Source organism: Mytilus trossulus, unplaced genomic scaffold (assembly GCF_036588685.1).
Source record: "Mytilus trossulus isolate FHL-02 unplaced genomic scaffold, PNRI_Mtr1.1.1.hap1 h1tg000024l__unscaffolded, whole genome shotgun sequence".
Lineage (NCBI taxonomy): Eukaryota > Metazoa > Mollusca > Bivalvia > Mytilida > Mytilidae > Mytilus > Mytilus trossulus.
This window is the reverse complement of record NW_026963290.1, coordinates 4,991,808-5,011,179: the sequence shown is the minus strand read 5'-3', so window position 1 is coordinate 5,011,179 and position 19,372 is coordinate 4,991,808. Positions and strand designations below refer to the sequence as shown.

General features: G+C 32.5%; 1 protein-coding gene across 1 annotated transcript; it reads right to left on the bottom strand.

The window, feature by feature from the left end:
• Nucleotides 1-2,184: 2,184 nt before the first annotated feature.
• Nucleotides 2,185-18,650, bottom strand: LOC134698918 (cysteine-rich secretory protein LCCL domain-containing 2-like). The gene is made up of 6 exons (XM_063560599.1): nt 18,279-18,650; nt 12,657-12,783; nt 9,861-9,967; nt 8,310-8,431; nt 4,273-4,331; nt 2,185-3,039 (listed from the first exon to the last, which is right to left on the bottom strand). The coding sequence occupies exons 1-5, from the start codon at nt 18,582-18,584 to the stop codon at nt 4,283-4,285; spliced, it is 711 nt and encodes a 236-aa protein (XP_063416669.1). The 5' UTR covers nt 18,585-18,650; the 3' UTR covers nt 2,185-3,039; nt 4,273-4,282.
• Nucleotides 18,651-19,372: the final 722 nt, after the last annotated feature.

The following is a 19,372-nucleotide window of genomic DNA, read 5'->3' as shown; positions in this document are numbered from 1 at the left end:
GTCGGCCTCATATCTTGACTTACATCTAGAAATTGACAATGAGGGTCGGTTGAAAACAAAACTTTACAACAAAAGAGATGATTTCAGCTTTCCAATTGTGAACTTTCCATTTCTAAGTAGCAATATCCCAGAAGCACCTGCATACGGGATATACATCTCCCAATTGATACGATATTCCCGTGCTTGTATTTCCTATCATGATTTTCTTGAAAGAGGGTTGCTGCTCACAGGGAAGATATTAAACCAAGAGTTCCAAATGGTAAAGTTGAAATCATTCCTGCGTAAATTTTACGGACGCCATCACAAGTTGGTTGACCGTTATGGAATAACCGTTTCACAGATGATTATCGGATCTGTTCCTTACGTCGTAACTACAATCCCCTTCTCTTTCATGAATGTGACCTACCGAATAAAGACTATTTACCGGATTTGTTATAACATGAGCAACACGACGGGTGCCCCATGTGGAGTAGGATCTGCTTACACTTCCGGAGCACCTGAGATCACCCCTAGTTTTGGGTGGGGTTCGTGTTGCTTATTTTAAGTTTTCTATGTTGTGTCATGTGTACAATTGTTTGTCTGTTTGTATTTTGTATTTCTAGCCAAAGCGTTGTCAGTTTATTTTCGTTTTATGAGTTTGACTGTCCCTCTGGTATCTTTCGTACCTCTTTTTTAATATTATCATACATTTTTTATTTCGAAAAACGATAGTCAGCCCTTCGGTGTTGACATGAATATCAATTATATGGTCATTGTTATACATTTTCAGTTTACAAAAGAATTATCGAAATACTAAGGATTTTCTTATCCCTGGCATAAATTATCTTAGTCGTATTTGGCACAACTTTTGGGATTTTGGGTCCTAAATTCTCTTCACCTTTGTACTTGTTTGGCTTTATTTTGATCTGAGCGCCACTGATGAGTCTTGTGTAGACGAAACGCGCGATTGGCGTATTAAATCATTAGATAACTATTAATCAAACTCTTTCTCTCGTGTTAATTCCGTTCAATATTACATTCGGCATACTAGCAGTCCGTTTATTTATAAGAGTGCTGTCGCAGATAATACTACATTTGGACCGATAGTTAAATGGAGTATATAAATTTGGTAATCCGACAGTAAAATCCTTGCTAAAGTATGATGTCCTCTTAGCTATAGGAAATGAATATGTAACAGTAAATTTGGTTCGGTAGTAAAATGTGTCCCGGACTTTGTTTCTTAGGTGATCAAGTCCACGACCATAATTTTACTAGAAAAATAAGTCACAGGATAAATTTTCATACACAGACAAGTCCGGCGTTAGGTAGACATAGGAATGTTATATTCCCGATTTCTCGTATATAAACTTCAATTGAAGAACCATTGCAATATATATTCTCTTCATATATTATTGATGAAAAATATCCATTTAATGTCAATTGTTACACAGCAATTAAGTCAGAGGCAGGCACGTTCAGGTTCAGCAATTACTTATATCAACGAAACATGCATTACTTGCATCCACTTCATTTGAACTGTGGGGGATAGCTGTCTTAATAATACCTAGTTTCCATATTTTAAGTCCAATAAAGGCATTAAAGTATAGCACTGCTCAATGGTCATTAATCGATTTAACTGAAACAAATCTGGTTACAAACCAAAACCGAGGGAAACACATCAACTATAAGAGGAAATCAAAAGAACAACAGAAACGATGTACTGCCGCGTATAAAACGCCAACATACACGGAACTTGGTGTTCTTAAAAGTGTTGAAGGTCGTACCTCGACACAAAATTGCTTACTTTCACAAATGTGACTTGGATGGATTGCCTCATTGGCTTCAACATGGAGATAACTTTTGTGGTCTTACGACTTATATGTATAACGCCAATCAAACTCTAAGAGTTACAGCAACGTGATGAACGAAAATTTAAAAAATAATCTACGAAACTAAAGAAAGTGAACTAAATTTGAAGCATAAAAAAAGAAAGAAGAAAAAAACACACATAAAACATGTGGGTACAGCATGTTGTTCCATCATGTACAATTGTGTTGCTTGTATAAAGTAAAATATGCAGAGCCAGTCTAGTCTTATTCGATGATTCGTGTATGAATTAAGATCGTGTAACAACTCTTGGATCTCGACAGTCGACAACAATGCCTTTATAGACCCTTACGTAGGGCAAAAGTATACCAAAAACAATAACTGTAGATGGATTTTAATTATGAAATAAGTACAGATAGAAATTAGACATATTTTTGCATATGAATTTAACATATTTGACTTAAATATAAATACTAAGAATATAAATCTACATATAAAATTCAAGCGATATGTTCTATAAAGAGTATATCGTTCACCTCATGCATAACCATGTTATTTACTTAATTTGTATATCCTTCCATCAGCAAAAATCTCCCACATCAGACCGCCGGTACGAGAAATCAAATCATTTCTTCAAGAAAAAAAAGAAAAAAAAGAAGCGAAAGTTACCTCAAGGGGAGAAGCATCAAAAAAGAGGCAACATATATCAAAAGGTGAGAATTAGTAAACTTTGTCCAATTAAGTAAATGATTTTTTTGTTATATAAATAATATATTTTTGTTACGAAATGCCGTATTTATTAAGTACTTTTTATTTGAGGTCATAAACCAAAAACGTAATGTCTTACACAAATATGATGGATACATTGTATCGGGTCATGTGGTATTTAAAAGAAATCGGATTACAGAGTTGCATATAAAATATTTTAAAATGTCGCTAATTGCTTTTTGATATATTGTATAAGCGGCTGGTACTATTTTGCTATTGCTATACAATAGGTATTCATACACAAAAAACGTTGTTTTAATTTTTTAATGACATTGGTCAATGAATTTTATTTTCTAAATAGTTTACAATGGACGATGAACGCCAAAAGGTAAAATAAGCTCACAAGACAACCTTCGAATATCCGGTTAGAAAAAAATTACATGGAGAAAAGAACTATCCGAAAAGCTATATATAATATGTCAAGATGATCTATGTTGTATTCTACAGTAATCGTTATCAGTAAACCTGAAATAAAATAAACCAGACTTGGAAATCGAATTTATGTAAGTACTAATGCATACACGAACAAACACAAATTTAATTTCATACTTATTTACATTATACAAACATTTATATAGACTTTCAAACAGACATACTGACATACAAACACAAAAATATGTATACATACATATGCAATTGGTCGTCATATACGCTGACTGTGTTTTGTTGACTTGACGAAAGTCATCAAACAGTGTTTATTTACTACAATGATATATAACTTTTAGAAATTAAAACTTATTGTCAAACTTGTGGAATTGACAACGATGTTCGGTTGTAGACAAAAACCTATCGATTGAAAGAATAATTTTAATTGTCAAATTGTGAACTTTCCATTTCTGTGTAGCAAAACACACGCCTGTATATCATGTATATATCTTGCAGTGGATGCAATATCCCAGTATGTTTTTCCTATCATAATTTGTCTGAAAGAGGTTTAATGTTTACAAAAAATACTGCAAATAAGATTTTCATAAAGTATAGCTGAAGTTGTTCCATAAAAAGTTTTACAAACGCCATCATGATTTGGTGTATTGTTTGGGGATATGTGTACACTGTATGTGTTCCCTTGTCGTAACTACACTTTCGTCCTCTTACCAGAATGAGACTTATCAACAGATTTGTACTTCAATGATATACATTATCAACACGATGGATGCCACATGCAGAGAATGAACTGATGTCCCTTATGACTTGTCTAGGTTTTTGTTGAGAATTGTGTTGCTCCAACTTTAGATTACATTGCCATGTTTTGTAATTAATGTTACCTTAAAGTTTCGTCGTTCATGCTGATTGGTCTTATGATTTTCGATTGTCCAATAAATATCTAATCTATTTTGGCAATGCATACATTTACATTTTGTAAATAAATATAAAGTTACGACTACATGTATATTTATTCGTTTCAATTTGTTGTTGTTCAGTATATCAGACACTGATACCCCAGATGCAAGGAAGTGCTACAATGTTCTTGTTACAAAATGTTCGAGATAAAAGCTTACAGCAAAAAGACTTGAGTGTGTAGGTAAATATAATATATTTGGCTAGCTTGCTTGCTAGCTGAACCGTGAACTCATTATTAGGTTAAGTAAACTATACCATTCTTTCTAAATAATCTAGTTCTATAGACAGATAGATTGTGTATCTGTCGGACTAGTCTACTCTTAAAGGAGGGAAGTAAAAACTATCACAACTACTTACCTCACTTAATTCAATCTTCATAAGGCTTTTGATAAACGTTGTTGAATCTCATGTTACCACTAGATAAAAGAAACAAATAACTCTGATTGGTTTTAATGTAGACTATAATTTTACAATAAATAAATCGGGTTGATTGTGTCATGGTCGCATAAACGTCTAGAGCGCGGGAAGTTGTGGTTTTAATCTTTACTAAAATATATTTTGTGTTTGTTGTTTTTAGGGAAAACACACAGACTCTATTAATAAAAGCAAATAAACTAGCTTCTTATAACGTTTTACACCGAATACCTATATTACATGATGACCAATCAATATATATTGCAACATGTCGTTTTTCATAAATAGCTTAACCATAGCAGACATATTCCCTATAAAATTCGTCCTAGTTTAGCGAATCCTTTTTTTATTGTGCCATGAGGCATATGTGTATACAAATATGTTACAATATATGGAATAATTTGGTATACATGTAAATAAATCATCCGTCAGTCTCCTTTTTCGCGTTTTAACAGACACGGTTCGTGATACTTTGTAGGCCAGTTTTGTCGAGCCTTCGACTTTTGTCGAAAATGCAAGACTTAACAATCCTACATTCCGTCGTCGTCGTCCACAAATATTCACTCTGTGGTTAAAGTTTCTGAATTTTAATAACTTCCTGGATTTATACCAAACTTGGACAGAAGCTTTTTTATGATCATAAAATAGTATCCAGAAGCAAATTTTGTAAAAAATCATACAGTAAAGATCTGCAGTTAACGTTTTAAAAACATTTATTAGATTCATAAACTATCCTGGATTTTTACCAAACTTGGAAAGAAGCTTCTTGCAATCAAAAGATAGTATCGAGAGGAATATTTTTATTAATTTTCCCATCATTTTTGTTGAACCTGCGATTAACAGCAAATGTAGGCGATACACTGGGTTCCGTTGAACCCTTACGAATTTTTGGTTGGACAGGAACAATTGTATAACTTATTTTTCACACAAACAGTGAACATGGAGCGTTTATTCTAGAAAAAGAAAACATGGTGAATGAATTGGCTAAAGTCACATCAGTGTATTCGGGCAAATAAATAAAAACTGACATGATATTTCCTCACCACTTGGCTGTATGTTAGTAGCACTGACCATAGATGTAATCTATGCACTGATTGAGTAGTATACACAATATAAATATATTTGATTTCGTTTGAAATTGGGTTTGTCCCGTTTGCTATTTGAAATAATTATCTATAGATTGGAACTATTATAATTAGTTCATGATACTGGTTCTGCAACAGTATGTACTGTTCGTGAAGTTTGATGTTAGATGCATAAGGCACGAGAGAAGTTTTGGTGGTTACTTCGGGTGGGGTTTAATGGTACTATATAAAGTTTGGCATTTAAAGGAGTAGGTCCGGTAAGGACCGATTTTGGCCTCAAATTTAAGTTTCATCTGACGAAAGATTTTGACATCTTTTTAAACACTTAAGTGTCTATTTCATATGATTCAATTAATTTATGTGCAAGATTTTAACTTATTTAGTCAATAAAAACGATCCGATTCAAGCTCAAATATGAAATTTCTACCAAATATGCGAAAAAAATGTCACTTTTCAGATGGTTTTTGTCAAAAACGAAAGTGGTCGCATCCGTGTACATCCTCAATCTTTACATATGTTATGTATTATCATCAAATACAACTTCCATTTCAATATTTTGGATGAACACGAATGCGGCCACTTTCATTTTACCCAGAAACTGTCTAAAATGTAACTAAAATACTGGAATTGTGAAGATTTAAGTAATTTAGCACGACTTCATGGTGCTAGTACCCAATATATGTGCATTTTATTGTCAAAAACAGACCATATTTATGTAGCAGAACCATTCTACTATCCAATAACTAAGAAAAAGTTTTAATTTTAACAATTTTGTAAAACTGCCATATTTTGGGGCCAAAAAGAGGTCTTAATGAACCTACTCCTTTTTGGGATTTTACTTTTTAGTATCGAGGTTGCTCGCAGTTGCGTCGAATTGAAGTTGGTCACATTGGTATATTTACAGTTGCTGCTACATGTATGTTTATTGTACGTACAGGCGTTGTAGGTATTACAAATATAATCTTTAATCAATCCTAATTCTATCTTGTTTTGGGGAAATATTTTTAGAAATTCAAATAAGACGTCACTTTGTGTTTTTTTTTAGAATTTCAAATGTGATGTCATTTTGTGCGTTGAGGCTTTGGCTAACTCGGCTATGTATTTTTATGTGCTGGTTTAGGTTGTTTTATGTAATGTATCCGTTTTTATTCTGCAGTTAGTCACATCTTCGGTTTTATCATGTATTCATATCAATTACATAGTCATTTTATAAAGTATGAACTATTCTAAATAATAAGCCTTGAATTTCTTAACCTTGGCAGAAAACCCTAGCCGTAATGGTCAAAACTTTTTGGAACTTTTTGTTCTCAATGCTCTTCTACTTTGTACTTGTTTTGGCCTTCGAATTTTTTTCATTTGAGCGTCACTGATTAGTCTTGTGTGGACGAGGCGCACGTCTGGTGTATTAAATTTTAAACCTGGTACCTTTTGTTAGCTATTATTCGTAGTGTGTTTCTCTGTCCTATATCAGCATTCTTTTATTTATTTGTATTGTAGTCCGGTCATGTAATATTGTCATTATAATGTTATAATTACCATAGTCATTAAAGCGGGAGGTTTGGCATGCCACAAAACCAGGTTCAACCCACCATTTTTTCTTAAAATGTCCTGTACCAAGTCAGGAAAATGGCCATTGTTATATTATGGTTCGTTTCTGTGTGTGTTACATTTTAATGTTGTGTTTCTGTTGTGTCGTTGTTCTCCTCTTATATTTGATGCGTTTCCCTCAGTTTTAGTTTGTAGCCCGAATTTGTTTTTTTTCTCATTTGATTTATGAGTTTCAAACAGCGGTAAACTACTGTTGCCTTTATTTAGCCGAGGAAAAAGAAACGATGCGAAAGAGGAACATTGTTATATGCCATGTATTTATATGTTGTTTGAATCGAAGAAATCTGTACAATAAAGTAAAATAAATATTGTATCGCAAGAGAAAATAATATGTTACTGCGAGCAACTATTCCTATATCTGAGTTTGTCTTGTTCGTAACCAATTAAATTTAGAGATTAAATACTTCAAACTTCGGACGAGCAGGGCGAGGGAGAATTTAATATATATGATAGTTTACAAATGTAGGAAATGTGTCCAGTTAAAATAATTATTACCAGTTTTAAGATTGTAGAGGCTTTTCATGTTTTGTAAACACAACATATTTTTAATTCAAAAGAGCAAGGGTATAACTAGAAGAAGGACTGGAGGAAATGTTTAGAAATTTTAAAAATCAAGAAGATCGTCACTTTGGGCACCTTTTTGAAATAACTTTTTTTTTTACGTTCTGAGAAAATTATCATCGGTTAAGCACATCTGAATGATTCATTTGAAAACAAACTTAAAGTTTGGTCAGTATGCAGAGGCGGACTTATGGGGAAAAGGGGCCCGTACCCCTTTTTTGTGGAAAAAAATTTGATTGATTACAAGGGAATCACTGAAGCATGACTGTTCACGTCATGCTTCAGTGATTCCCTTGTAATAAATAAATTTTTTGGAGCGGCCCCCATCTTAGTCTATGGGCCCCCTCTTATGAAAAATCCGTCACCGGTATAGATTGGCACAATATACTTATGCCTGTTCCAAGTCAGGAGCCTGTAATTCAGTGGTTGTCGTTTGTTTCTGTGTCACATCTTTGTTATTCGTTCATTTTTTATAAAAAAAAATAGGCCGTTAGTTTTTTCGTTTGAATTGTTTGCCATTGTCATTTCGGGGCCTTTTATAGCTGACTATGTTGTATGGGCTTTGTTCATTGCTGAAGACCGTACGGTGACCTATGGTTGTTAATTTCTGTGTCTGTTTGGTCTATTGTGGAGAGTTGTCTCATTGGCAATCATACCACATCTTCTTTTTTTTTTATATTATATTGTATGGCATTGTATTTGAATAATAAAAGTATTAGTACTTACGGTGGATAATAGTTACAGACGAGGTATTTTAAGTTATACTGGTTATATACATCAGGCAGGTTAACATAATCGTCACACTTGACATAGGCACATCCTATCTTTGTTGTCTCCTCCCATATGATCTGTGTAGGCATAAAATATAAATAAACACAAATTATCAATTTAGAAACCACAACATTTAAATGTTTTGTTTTTTGAAATTTGTTATTTGTAATAATAGTATGTTACTCCACAGTATTAATTAAAAAATAAAATAATATTAAGAATAATCAAATATTGTGCTCCTCAGAGTACCGAGTTAAGATTTTTGACCGAGAGCCCTGGGGTTTCTTTTTTTAATTTGTTTGTTAACTAAATATGAAAGCAATAATAATACAATAAATTCCATGCGTCCAAAGCCATTCCTGGCTGAATTGATGTGAGTAAAAATGTTACACACATTCTTTGTTATTTCTGGTTCCTAGCTCTTGTATCAAGCATTTATTATATCTTAGGGTAGACATAAGGGGCATAACAAGACATTTTTATGAGTTTCTTGCTTTCCGATCAGAATGAGACGATTATTGTATCCTACCCAAAAAGTTTAGATAGTTTAAAAGCCCTTTTACAAGAACGTTGAATTTATTTCTGTTTGTATGCATCACACAAACAAACATGTTTAACCCCGCCGCATTTTTGCGCCTGTCCCAAGTCAGGAGCCTCTGGCCTTTGTTAGTCTTGTATTATTTTAATTTTAGTTTCTTGTGTACAATTTGGAAATTAGTATGGCGTTCATTATCACTGGACTGGTATATATTTGTTTAGGGGCCAGCTGAAGGACGCCTCCGGGTGCGGGAATTTCTCGCTACATTGAAGACCTGTTGGTGACCCTCTGCTGTTGTTTTTATTTGGTCGGGTTGTTGTCTCTTTGACACATTCCCCATTTCCATTCTCAATTTTATCTGATGAGTTAAGACTTTTTCAACTGATTTTTAAAGTTCGATCGTATGTTGTACTGTTACAACACTGTCCCATGTTAGGGGAGGGTTGGGATCCCGCTAACATGTTTAATCCCGCCACATTGCGCGTGTGTATGTGCCTTTCCCAAGTCATGAGTTTGTAATTCAGTGGTTGTCGTTTGTGTGTTACATATTTGTTTTTCAATCATTTTTTTCTACATAAATTAGGCCGTTAGTTTTCTCGTTTGAATTGTTTGACATTGTCATTCGGGGCCTTTTATAGCTGACTATGTAGTATAGGCTTTGCTCAAGGCCGTACGGTGACCTATAGTTAATTTCAGTGTCATTTGGTCTCTTGTGGAGAGTTGTCTCATTAGCAATCATACCACATCTTCTTTTATATGGCAAAATACATGTATTGTTAAATCTTTCTCTATGAAACATATTTTATATTGAATTGTTTATCAACTATTCTATTTTGTTGTTGTCATTTTGTACTTTCTTATGTTGTCTTTAGTTCTACCTAGAATTTCTACAAAATATTACAAAAATCTTTATTTAAAATAAAAAATCTAGAAAAAGATTCTGATTTTTTTTTATTGACAAACAATACCTGTGTGTAATGTCCACATGTTTCACCCGTCTTACAGCCATCATGATAGTTGTCATATGTCCAGTCTGTTATCTCATCTGCCCACTTTTTAAAGCCTGGTAACACTCCTGCAAAATCCGTATAAAGAGAATGGTATACATGTAATAGAGTGCATACAAAGACACACTTTTAAGCATTTTGTCTTCTATATTTTATAGTTTTTGTGAATTAAAAACATACGAAATTATATTGAAGTATAGACATATAGTTGTAAACATTACACAATAAAATTGAGAATGGAAATGGGGAATACGACTTATTATATGTCAGAGAGACAATAACCAGTAAAAAGAGCTGATAACAGCCGAAGGCTCTAATGTATGTAACCACATTGCTTCAGAATCTATAGAATACGATTTGTAAGCGTTAGTACATTGCATGACACATGGACAGGGCAGTTAAATGGAAATAATAATACTGTTAAATCAAAATATCAATGGTGTTTTACTATAAACGTTACCATGTCCAAATGTATCCAATCCTCGTTACTTCAATAAAATAACAAAATACTGCATCTTATATAGACTTTGTTACTTTAATAAAAACCGTGATTTGATATTAAATCATGCTGCATGCATTACAAAGCATGCATGTAGAACAAAATTTAATGATACTAACAAATCATATTCCTAGAAGTAATAGGATTGACTTTTGACATTTAGCTTTTCTAACTTTTCCCTAAGAATATCCAATTCAAAATTTAATGACAAAGTTAATTATTTGGGCCTCCTTGTTTCATAAAAACGAATGGCCAACGTATAGAGTATAATTCTATGGTATGGATTCGTCGTACTTGTAAAAAATTCACTCTGATACAAACCAAAAATTCTCTGCAACTGATATTTTCGAGATGCTTAATTCTTGATTGACAACATATTTGTTGCGTTTTACAAACACTAAGCATTTCCATGGACATTAACTGTGCTCATCGTCTTTCCGAATTGTTCCTTTATTCACTAGAGGCTGACTTAATAGTAGTAGCAACACACAAAAGAACTATGTCAATTGGAGATGATTTGATACTATATCTGCGCTTTAATTTTTACTTGATAACATTTTTTGTCGCTTTGGAGATTCCGTATATCGTCAAGTTATTGGAATTATAATGGGGACTAACTGTGCACCACTTATTGCGGACCTGTTTTTTGTATTGTTATGAGTTACAATTTATGACTAAAATCAGCAAAGACCCATCAAAACAACATTTGATACAAAAAATTAACAATACTTTCAAATATTTGGATGATATATTGGCTCTCAATAATGACGTCGACTTCAGTATGTATACTAAAGAAATCTATCCTGTTGAACTAACTTTAAATAATGCTAATACAAACAATGACCACTGCCCTTTCCTCGATCTTGATATCTATATCATTAACGGGAAGCTTAATACAAAAATTTATGATAAAAGAGATGATTTTTCATTTCCTATCGTTAATTATCCATTTTTAGACGGTGACGTTGCCTTGTCACCATCTTATGGTGTTTATATATCTCAACTTGTACGATTCGCTCGTGTATGTAACAACGTATTAGATTTTAGCGAGAGAATTTTATGTATTACTGAAAAATAATTACACCAGGGTTATCGATATCACAAACTAGTCAAAACATTTACTAAATTTTATCATCGGTATAAGGCAATCATTCGTAAATATAACTCAACATGAATACATCTTATACGTTCAGGTATTTCACATGCAATCTTTTATGGTAATATTCTTTACAAAGAACAAACATGTCAATATTTACCTCAAAAGCAAACAAAACCTTTAAACAGACTTATTAAGAAGGGATACAGTTATTATTGCATATTGTGGCTTTAATATTGATTCACTTATAGGGTCTTTGCATCAGAATTAAACACAGTTATTCTAAAACCAGTTGTTGGCATGACACGGGTTATGTTGTTCTCATATATTTCATGATGGTATAATACTAAACCCCTAACAGGAGGGATTGTGCCTGATATTCATATGCTACTAATAGCATTATACATGTACTATGCTATTAGTAGCATATATCTACTAGTTTAAGCGATATTCCGAGGCTGGCATTTCCTATTATGATTTCATTATAAGAGTGTCGCTGCTCACAAGGAAGCTTTTAATCCATGAATTCCATGCAAGAAATTAAAAATATCCTTTCAGATAAATTTCAGAACCCAAATACAGGTATGACGACCTTTATACAGGTATGACGACCTTTATACAGGTATGACGACCTTTATAGAATGTTCAAAGTCGACAACGAATGTATGCCAATTCTCGAAACCACAATCCCGTCCTCTTTTTCCATTATGTTACCTACCGAATTAGACCCCGTGACCATCAGGATGGTACATACATGAGCAACACGATGACTGCCTCATGTGGGACTCTTGTTCCTAAGTCTTCAGTTTTCTATGTTGTGTTTTGTATACTGTTGAATGTCTTTTTTGCCATGGCATTGTCAGTCTATTTTCGAATTATAAGTTTGACTGTCTCTTCGGTATAATTCGACTTTTTTATTTTCAAACTATTTTAAAAAGTCGTCAATCATTGTGCCATGCGTTTTTTTTCAGAACTAAATGCTCTTAAATCATAACTGTCAATATTAAGATTATCATACCTGGTGTCATGGAAACCAAATCTTAGGAAGCAAATTTGAACGTTTGGTAAGTGAAAGGTAGATCGGAAGCTTAAGTAAACAACGGAAAGAAAGATTCAGACTCATTCATATTTAACATTAAAATGTTGATAAATAATATACTACCAGAATTTAGTGCTATATTTTCCCCTACGTTCGAATTGCCTAATGATGTCATTCTGTTTGGATTATGTCCCCAAACACAACCCTTTGCCCATTCCTCCGCCTTGTTAGCCAACTCATTGTCCCATATCTGAAAAAAATATACTATCTTATTAAACAGAATGATATATAACAATTAATTAATTGATTGATTGATTGATTAATCCATTCGTGTTTTAAGCCACTTTCAGAACTATTGGGCTACTACTAAAGCCACTAGGCAACTGAGTCCCCTTGAACAAAATGTATAATGTACTTTATTATATGTTTATTTATCTCCGTGAACTTCCAGGGTTGTTCCAATAAATATACAACGTTATCCCCAATTCTTTAATGTATTTAAATGAAATGCTGCTGTTTCCTGTTTCCTGTTTTCTTTAAAAAAAAATATACAACAGAACAGTGAAATAAACGGAAATGTGATTGATGTTTAACGACATCAAACGTACATGATTAAACTAACGGGAAAGAAACGGCCAAATACAGAAAATACACGAGTCAAAATTGAAGTAAGAAAAATAAGTGCTTTTGGTATAAAATGTTTGGTCCTTCTAGGTAGTACAGTAAAGAATAAAATAAAGTGGCTTAATTAATTTGAGATGTGGAACAGTTATAAAGGCGCTGTTCCTTTGCTTTTTGTGTGTTTTATGCTGTGAAAGTACTGTTTTTGTGTCATGGATGGATACTTCTTATCCCTTTTTATTCTTTTAAACCATAGCACAAAATTGTATTGTTTTATTTTTATTTTCATAGCAAGAATATAGAATATAGGAAAAAAATCTTAATATAATGATAGTACTTGAATACCATTATTTGTTATACAATAATTTAAACGATTCAGAATTATACTTTTTTACCTTATAAAATTAGAGCATTGTTATGATTGTATAAATCCTTCCTAGATGCATAATGTTGTCTGTTCTAAGAGTTTAATTTGTGGTTCAATTAGGGCCATATTTTTCAATTCCTTATGATGAACCTTAAGCGAAACTTAATCAAATATTTATTATAATTATGTTTATCTATTTTCAAATCTTATAAATAGAGTTAATATAATAGCATGAATTCAAAAAGTATGTTTTGAATAAAGCATTGTCTCCAACTATGACCGCGTCATCCGTCGGGCACGTGAATCCATACCAAGTAACAATGTTAAAAAATCAGGAATAGTAGTAAACAATCGGTCAAAAATCAGACGCCTTTCCTAATATCCAAACGTTTCGAACCAAGAAAACATGTTGCTAGTAAGTTGAGACACATCATATCGTGCTACAAATAATTTACCGTAAAAAATATGAAGTATCGATGTCAGTCATAATGCCTCATGTTAGGGCATTTTTTTTTGTAATGAGCAGACGATTGGAAAATTGAAACCATCATGATTGTCATATTAGATTCTAGTTTAATAAATTTTCTATCTGTGCTAATAGCAAGGAAAAGTTCAAGATATGAAGCAGACATTCTATTTTCGTTGCATGGTTATTTTAATTGTGTGTTTAAGTAAAAGAGATTGTAATGTGGAATTTTCAGTAACATAACTTAACATCTTCAATATATTCGAAATTGAAATTCAAAATCTTTGCATGAGTTTAACGAAAAATAAAAAATAAATATTGGTGTATAAAAAAAAAATGAATTGCACAGAAAAGAAGTGACTGATCATAATCGTTTGTATTTTGCAATCATTTCTGATCTGCCTCAAATAATTCAAAAATAAATGTATTCTAGTTTTGACAGATGTGTATACAAGACCTTCCCCAAGACAGAGAACATCTTGCCAAGATCTATATTAGGTGAGTATGCGGGGCTTATTTCAATACACGATTAGTAGTGGTGTTACGTCCCTTTATAAAAACAAAACGAAACTGGAAAAATATTAAAGGTTTCACCAGACGAAGAAACTGATAATGAAAGATTGAAATAAATTTATAAATATAAAAAAAGAAGATGTGGTATGATTGCCAATGAGACAACTATCCACAAAAGACCAAAATGACACAGACATTAACAACTATAGGTCACCGTACGGCCTTCAACAATGAGCAAAGTCCATACTGCATAGTCAGCTATAATAGGCCCCGATAAGACAATGTAAAACAATTCAAACGAGAAAACTAACGGCCTTATTTATGTAAAAAAAAATGAACGAAAAACAAATATGTAACACATAAACAAACGACAACCACTGAATTACAGGCTCCTGACTTGGGACAGGCACATACATAAATAATGTGGCGGGGTTAAACATGTTAGCGGGATCCCAACCCTCCCCCTAACCTGGGACAGTAGTATAACAGTACAACATAAGAAAACTTAAAACACATTTAAAGCTTCAAGTTATTGTTGGCATTTGTTTTTGAATATGACCAATGGTAGTAGTTTCTTAATGCTAACGGTATTGAAGACTTGCTCACTTTGATAAGTCACTCTTCTAAATACCACCTTTTAAGATAGCCTAGTTTATACGACATTTCAGAGCTAGCGTTCATTAATATATTTGACATACATGCAGCAACTTTATGAATTGTTTTATTTTTTTTTTATCTGGAAGTCCATAATGCCATGTACAATCGTCCTAATGTGACGGCTACAAATGGGATTTATCATTTTTGCATTGTCATAAATTCAATGCAAATTGTTTGTAAATAAACCATGTAAAATATATAGAAGAAAAAACTCATTACCACATTTTCAACGGCGAAAGAAATTTTTGACTACTAATTACATAATTTCTTTTTCAATAAATATGGCATTGCTTTATATTATTGCATTATCTGAAAACTAAGTTTTTCGATTTTAGCCGTGGCATCGTCAGTTTGTTTTCGACTTATGAGTTTAAATATCCCTTTGGTATCTTTCGCCTATCTTTAATTGTTGTTACAACTGTAGTCAATGCAGCAGAAATACATTAAATAATTGATATGCTTTCTTTTTATCAAATAGTATTCGTGTTCAGTTCACAGTTTGTTGTAAAATGTTATAAATTGTATTTTTAAAGTAGAACTGAATTTTGCGAATAATTTCAAAGTATAGGCATGCGCTACGTGTGAATGAGAATTAATCCAAAACTCTATAAATTATAATTTTCATTTCTAATATAAAAAACCATCTTGGTATGGGTCTATGAAGTCAATTCTTGAAATGATCCCAGACATCAATCATCTATCTTCACCATTACCAAAAATTAATAGCTTCAAAGCTAATATGAAAAAAATATTAAAATCATATTTTATAGACTTGTGGAACACTGAATTGGTAAAGCATTCAGATGGTAAACCTAGAACTTATGTTACATTTAAATCAGTTTTTGGAAGAGAAAAATATCTTTCCATTATTGGGAATTTTGAACAGAGACGAAGCTTAACAAAGCTCAGAATTTCATCACACCACTTAAGAATTGAGTCTGGAAGGTATCAGGGTACTCTCCTAAATGACAGAACTTGTACTCGTTGTAACTCCGGAGATGTGGAGGATGAATATCATTTTTTATTCTAATGTGTTAAATTTAATGATGACCGCAATCATCTATTTCAAGAGATAACTAAAAGTTGCCCCAACTTTTTAACTCTTAACGCAAGAGATAAACTAATATGGCTTATGAACACAGAAGATAAGTCTATTCTCACTGCTGCATGTAAATTTATTTCGAAAAATTGTTAATTATGTGGCCTTCTTGTCTGCTTCAGACACGAGGAGGACTGTGTAAATACCACAGCTCCTTGAGTACCGCCCCTTGGTGTCTGTTGCAGTAGGGAAACCTACACTATTCTCAATACCTGTTTACTGCAGTATATGTTATTTGCTGTGAATATACATAAACTTTTTTCATTTGTGTTTGTTTTTCTGCATCAGATACGAGGAGGATTGTTAGAGCTTTTAAGATCACAATCCTAGAGCATCGTCCCTTGGTGTCTGTTGCAGCTAAACAATCATTTATTTTATATTTTATATTTATACATTTTCAGCAAAATATTATAAAATCAAGTGAGAAAAATAAATAAAAAAAAATAAAAAATAAATAAATGGGGTTTGCCACATCTCTGGAGTAGCAACTCTCAAATACTTTTTTATTTAACAAATAATACCTGTATGACTATTTCAATAGTTTATTTTACAATGTTATGTAAAATACTGTATGTTGTATCAATCATATATGTTATGTGTATATGCCCCCCTGGGGACCTAATTTGGAAAATAAAATTTATCTTATCTTATCTTATATTACATAACCCGTGTTCATAAATTTAATAAAAGCACACACAACATAACATACAGGTTATATATCGGAATACATGTAGTGTTAAATAGAATATGCCAAAAAAAACCCAACAACTATTGAATTGTCAAGAGGCGAATAGAAAGAAGGATAGTTGGTTTGAAGGATAAGATTACAAATATCAAAGTACTGTGGACCTAATTGTTAGTTTACCAAAGCATTCGTGGCCATTTTGTTTTAAATCGTATAAGTGACACTTATAACATGTCAAAAAAATCCGTATCCTGGTGTATGCTGAAATATCTTTTACAAATAAGTACATATAAAAACGCACTGGTTCATGGAAGTTCAGAAGTATAGACCAGTTACTTCCTGATGTGAAAAACCGACAAAATATACCCTTCTTTTTTAATTTTAAAGATTAATAAATTTAATGATTAAACAAGAATGTGTCCAAAGTACAAAGTTGGACTTCAACTTCGTCAAAAACTACCTTGACCAAAAACTTTAACCTGAAACTCCCACTTTTATTTTCCATGTTGAGTGGACCGTGAAATTGGGGTCAAAAGTCTAATTTGGCTTTAAAATTAGAAAGATCATATCATAAGCAACAAGTTTCAAATTGATTGGACTTCAGCTTCATCAAAAACAACCTAGACCAAAAACTTTAACCTGAAGCGGGACAGACGAACGGACGCACAGACGAACGAACAGACGAACAAACAGACGGACGAACAGACGGACGAACAGACGGACGCACAAACCGAAAACATAATGCCCCTCTACTATCGTAGGTGGGGCATAAAATCTTGCAATCAGGCGATTGGTTTCCATAACATATACATTATAAATTTTATTCTATATCAGACAGGGGATGGACAGTCATTGGATGTCCATACACCAAAATTACTAAAAAATTATTTTTTTTTAAGTCACAGCAATGTGTAGAAAATATTTTTGGTGAAATACTAGTACGTTTTACTTTCTTACATGTTCTTCAGAACCGGACTCCAACCGAAATTAAAAAAATGGCTTTAAAGTAAATCAAAACCTGCGACTTTTAGTCGTGTTAGGTATAATACCTTTCTACTTTATTTCTATCAAACCGCTGTTGCTGTCTTTTTCAATTTTTTCGTTTTTAGATAAATCGCATTATTGTTTACAGGCTTATTGTTTGCTAGCTACCGGCTGGTCTACCTATGTAGGAAAAAATCTTTGATTCATAGATATATGTTCACTTTTCAAGATCGAAGACTGGCAAATGTATATAAAAAAAAAAAAAAAAAATGAAATAAAAAAATGAAAAAAATAAATAAAATTAAGTAAATAAAAATATATAAAAAAAAACTCGCCGATATGATATAACTTACCAAGTCCGGTATGGGTGGATCAGCAGGGGGTGAAACTTCATGACGAGCAGTATTGTGGAGAGATAAGATTTCATCTATTGAAAAATCTAATGGAGTTCCGAGAGATCTCTTGTAGTTGCTGTTAGTACGATAGTTAACAGACAATGGCTTCCCAACTAAATGCATACCACGTTCTTCTTTCGGTGATTGCTGTCTCCTATCACTTCTTCCCGTTAGTCTAGCAAGTAACCGATCATATATGTCATCTCTAGAAGCGAGGACACCGACCCAACACATGCAAGCAAAAACAAACTGATATTTAAACATTGTTTTCCGATCTCTTTACAATTAGAAAGGCGCTATAAGTTTTATTAGACTCTATATAGCTAAACAGTGGCTAATATTATTTTTCAGAAAAATTCGTATTTATAGTCGTGCTGAATTCCCACGTGGAACGTTACCATAGTTGATATACTTCGTTGATTCAGTAAATAAAATTGAAAGCTCATTGACTTGTAACAATGTTTATCATACTAAAATCACTTGTTTTTTTTTTTTATATAAAAGTTTATAATAATACATTTAAATTTCAAAAACGGATTTACTCTATCAAATTATTTCATCAAAAATAATATTAATTTCTTATCTGGTAAACTAATGTAAGATCAAAGTTTTTCTATTTCTTAAAACTGTTTATTGGACCCGTAATATTGACCTCTAAATGTCATTTTTATATGTATATATGGCGTATACTCAGCATCTTCTTTCCTAGCTTCAAACGATGCAAAGTTTTGGAATTGTTATTTTGTTATATTTCCAAATTTGCAAATTAGAAATTTCAAAATATATCTATAACATCTTATATTTTGAAATTTCTAATTTGCAAAATAGGAAATATAACAATTTCATGGATAGTCGATATACTTGATTTTGTTTATAATTTGTGATAGATGCAGGATAGAGTTTTATTAAATATATAGATAAAATGGAAATGTATTTCACACATCAAATAAACAGCAACCGAAAACACAACAACATGCAAACACACAAAGTACTGTGGAAAACATATACAGGACAATACAACGTCAAGGGTCAGTACAAATTATCTAAAGTAG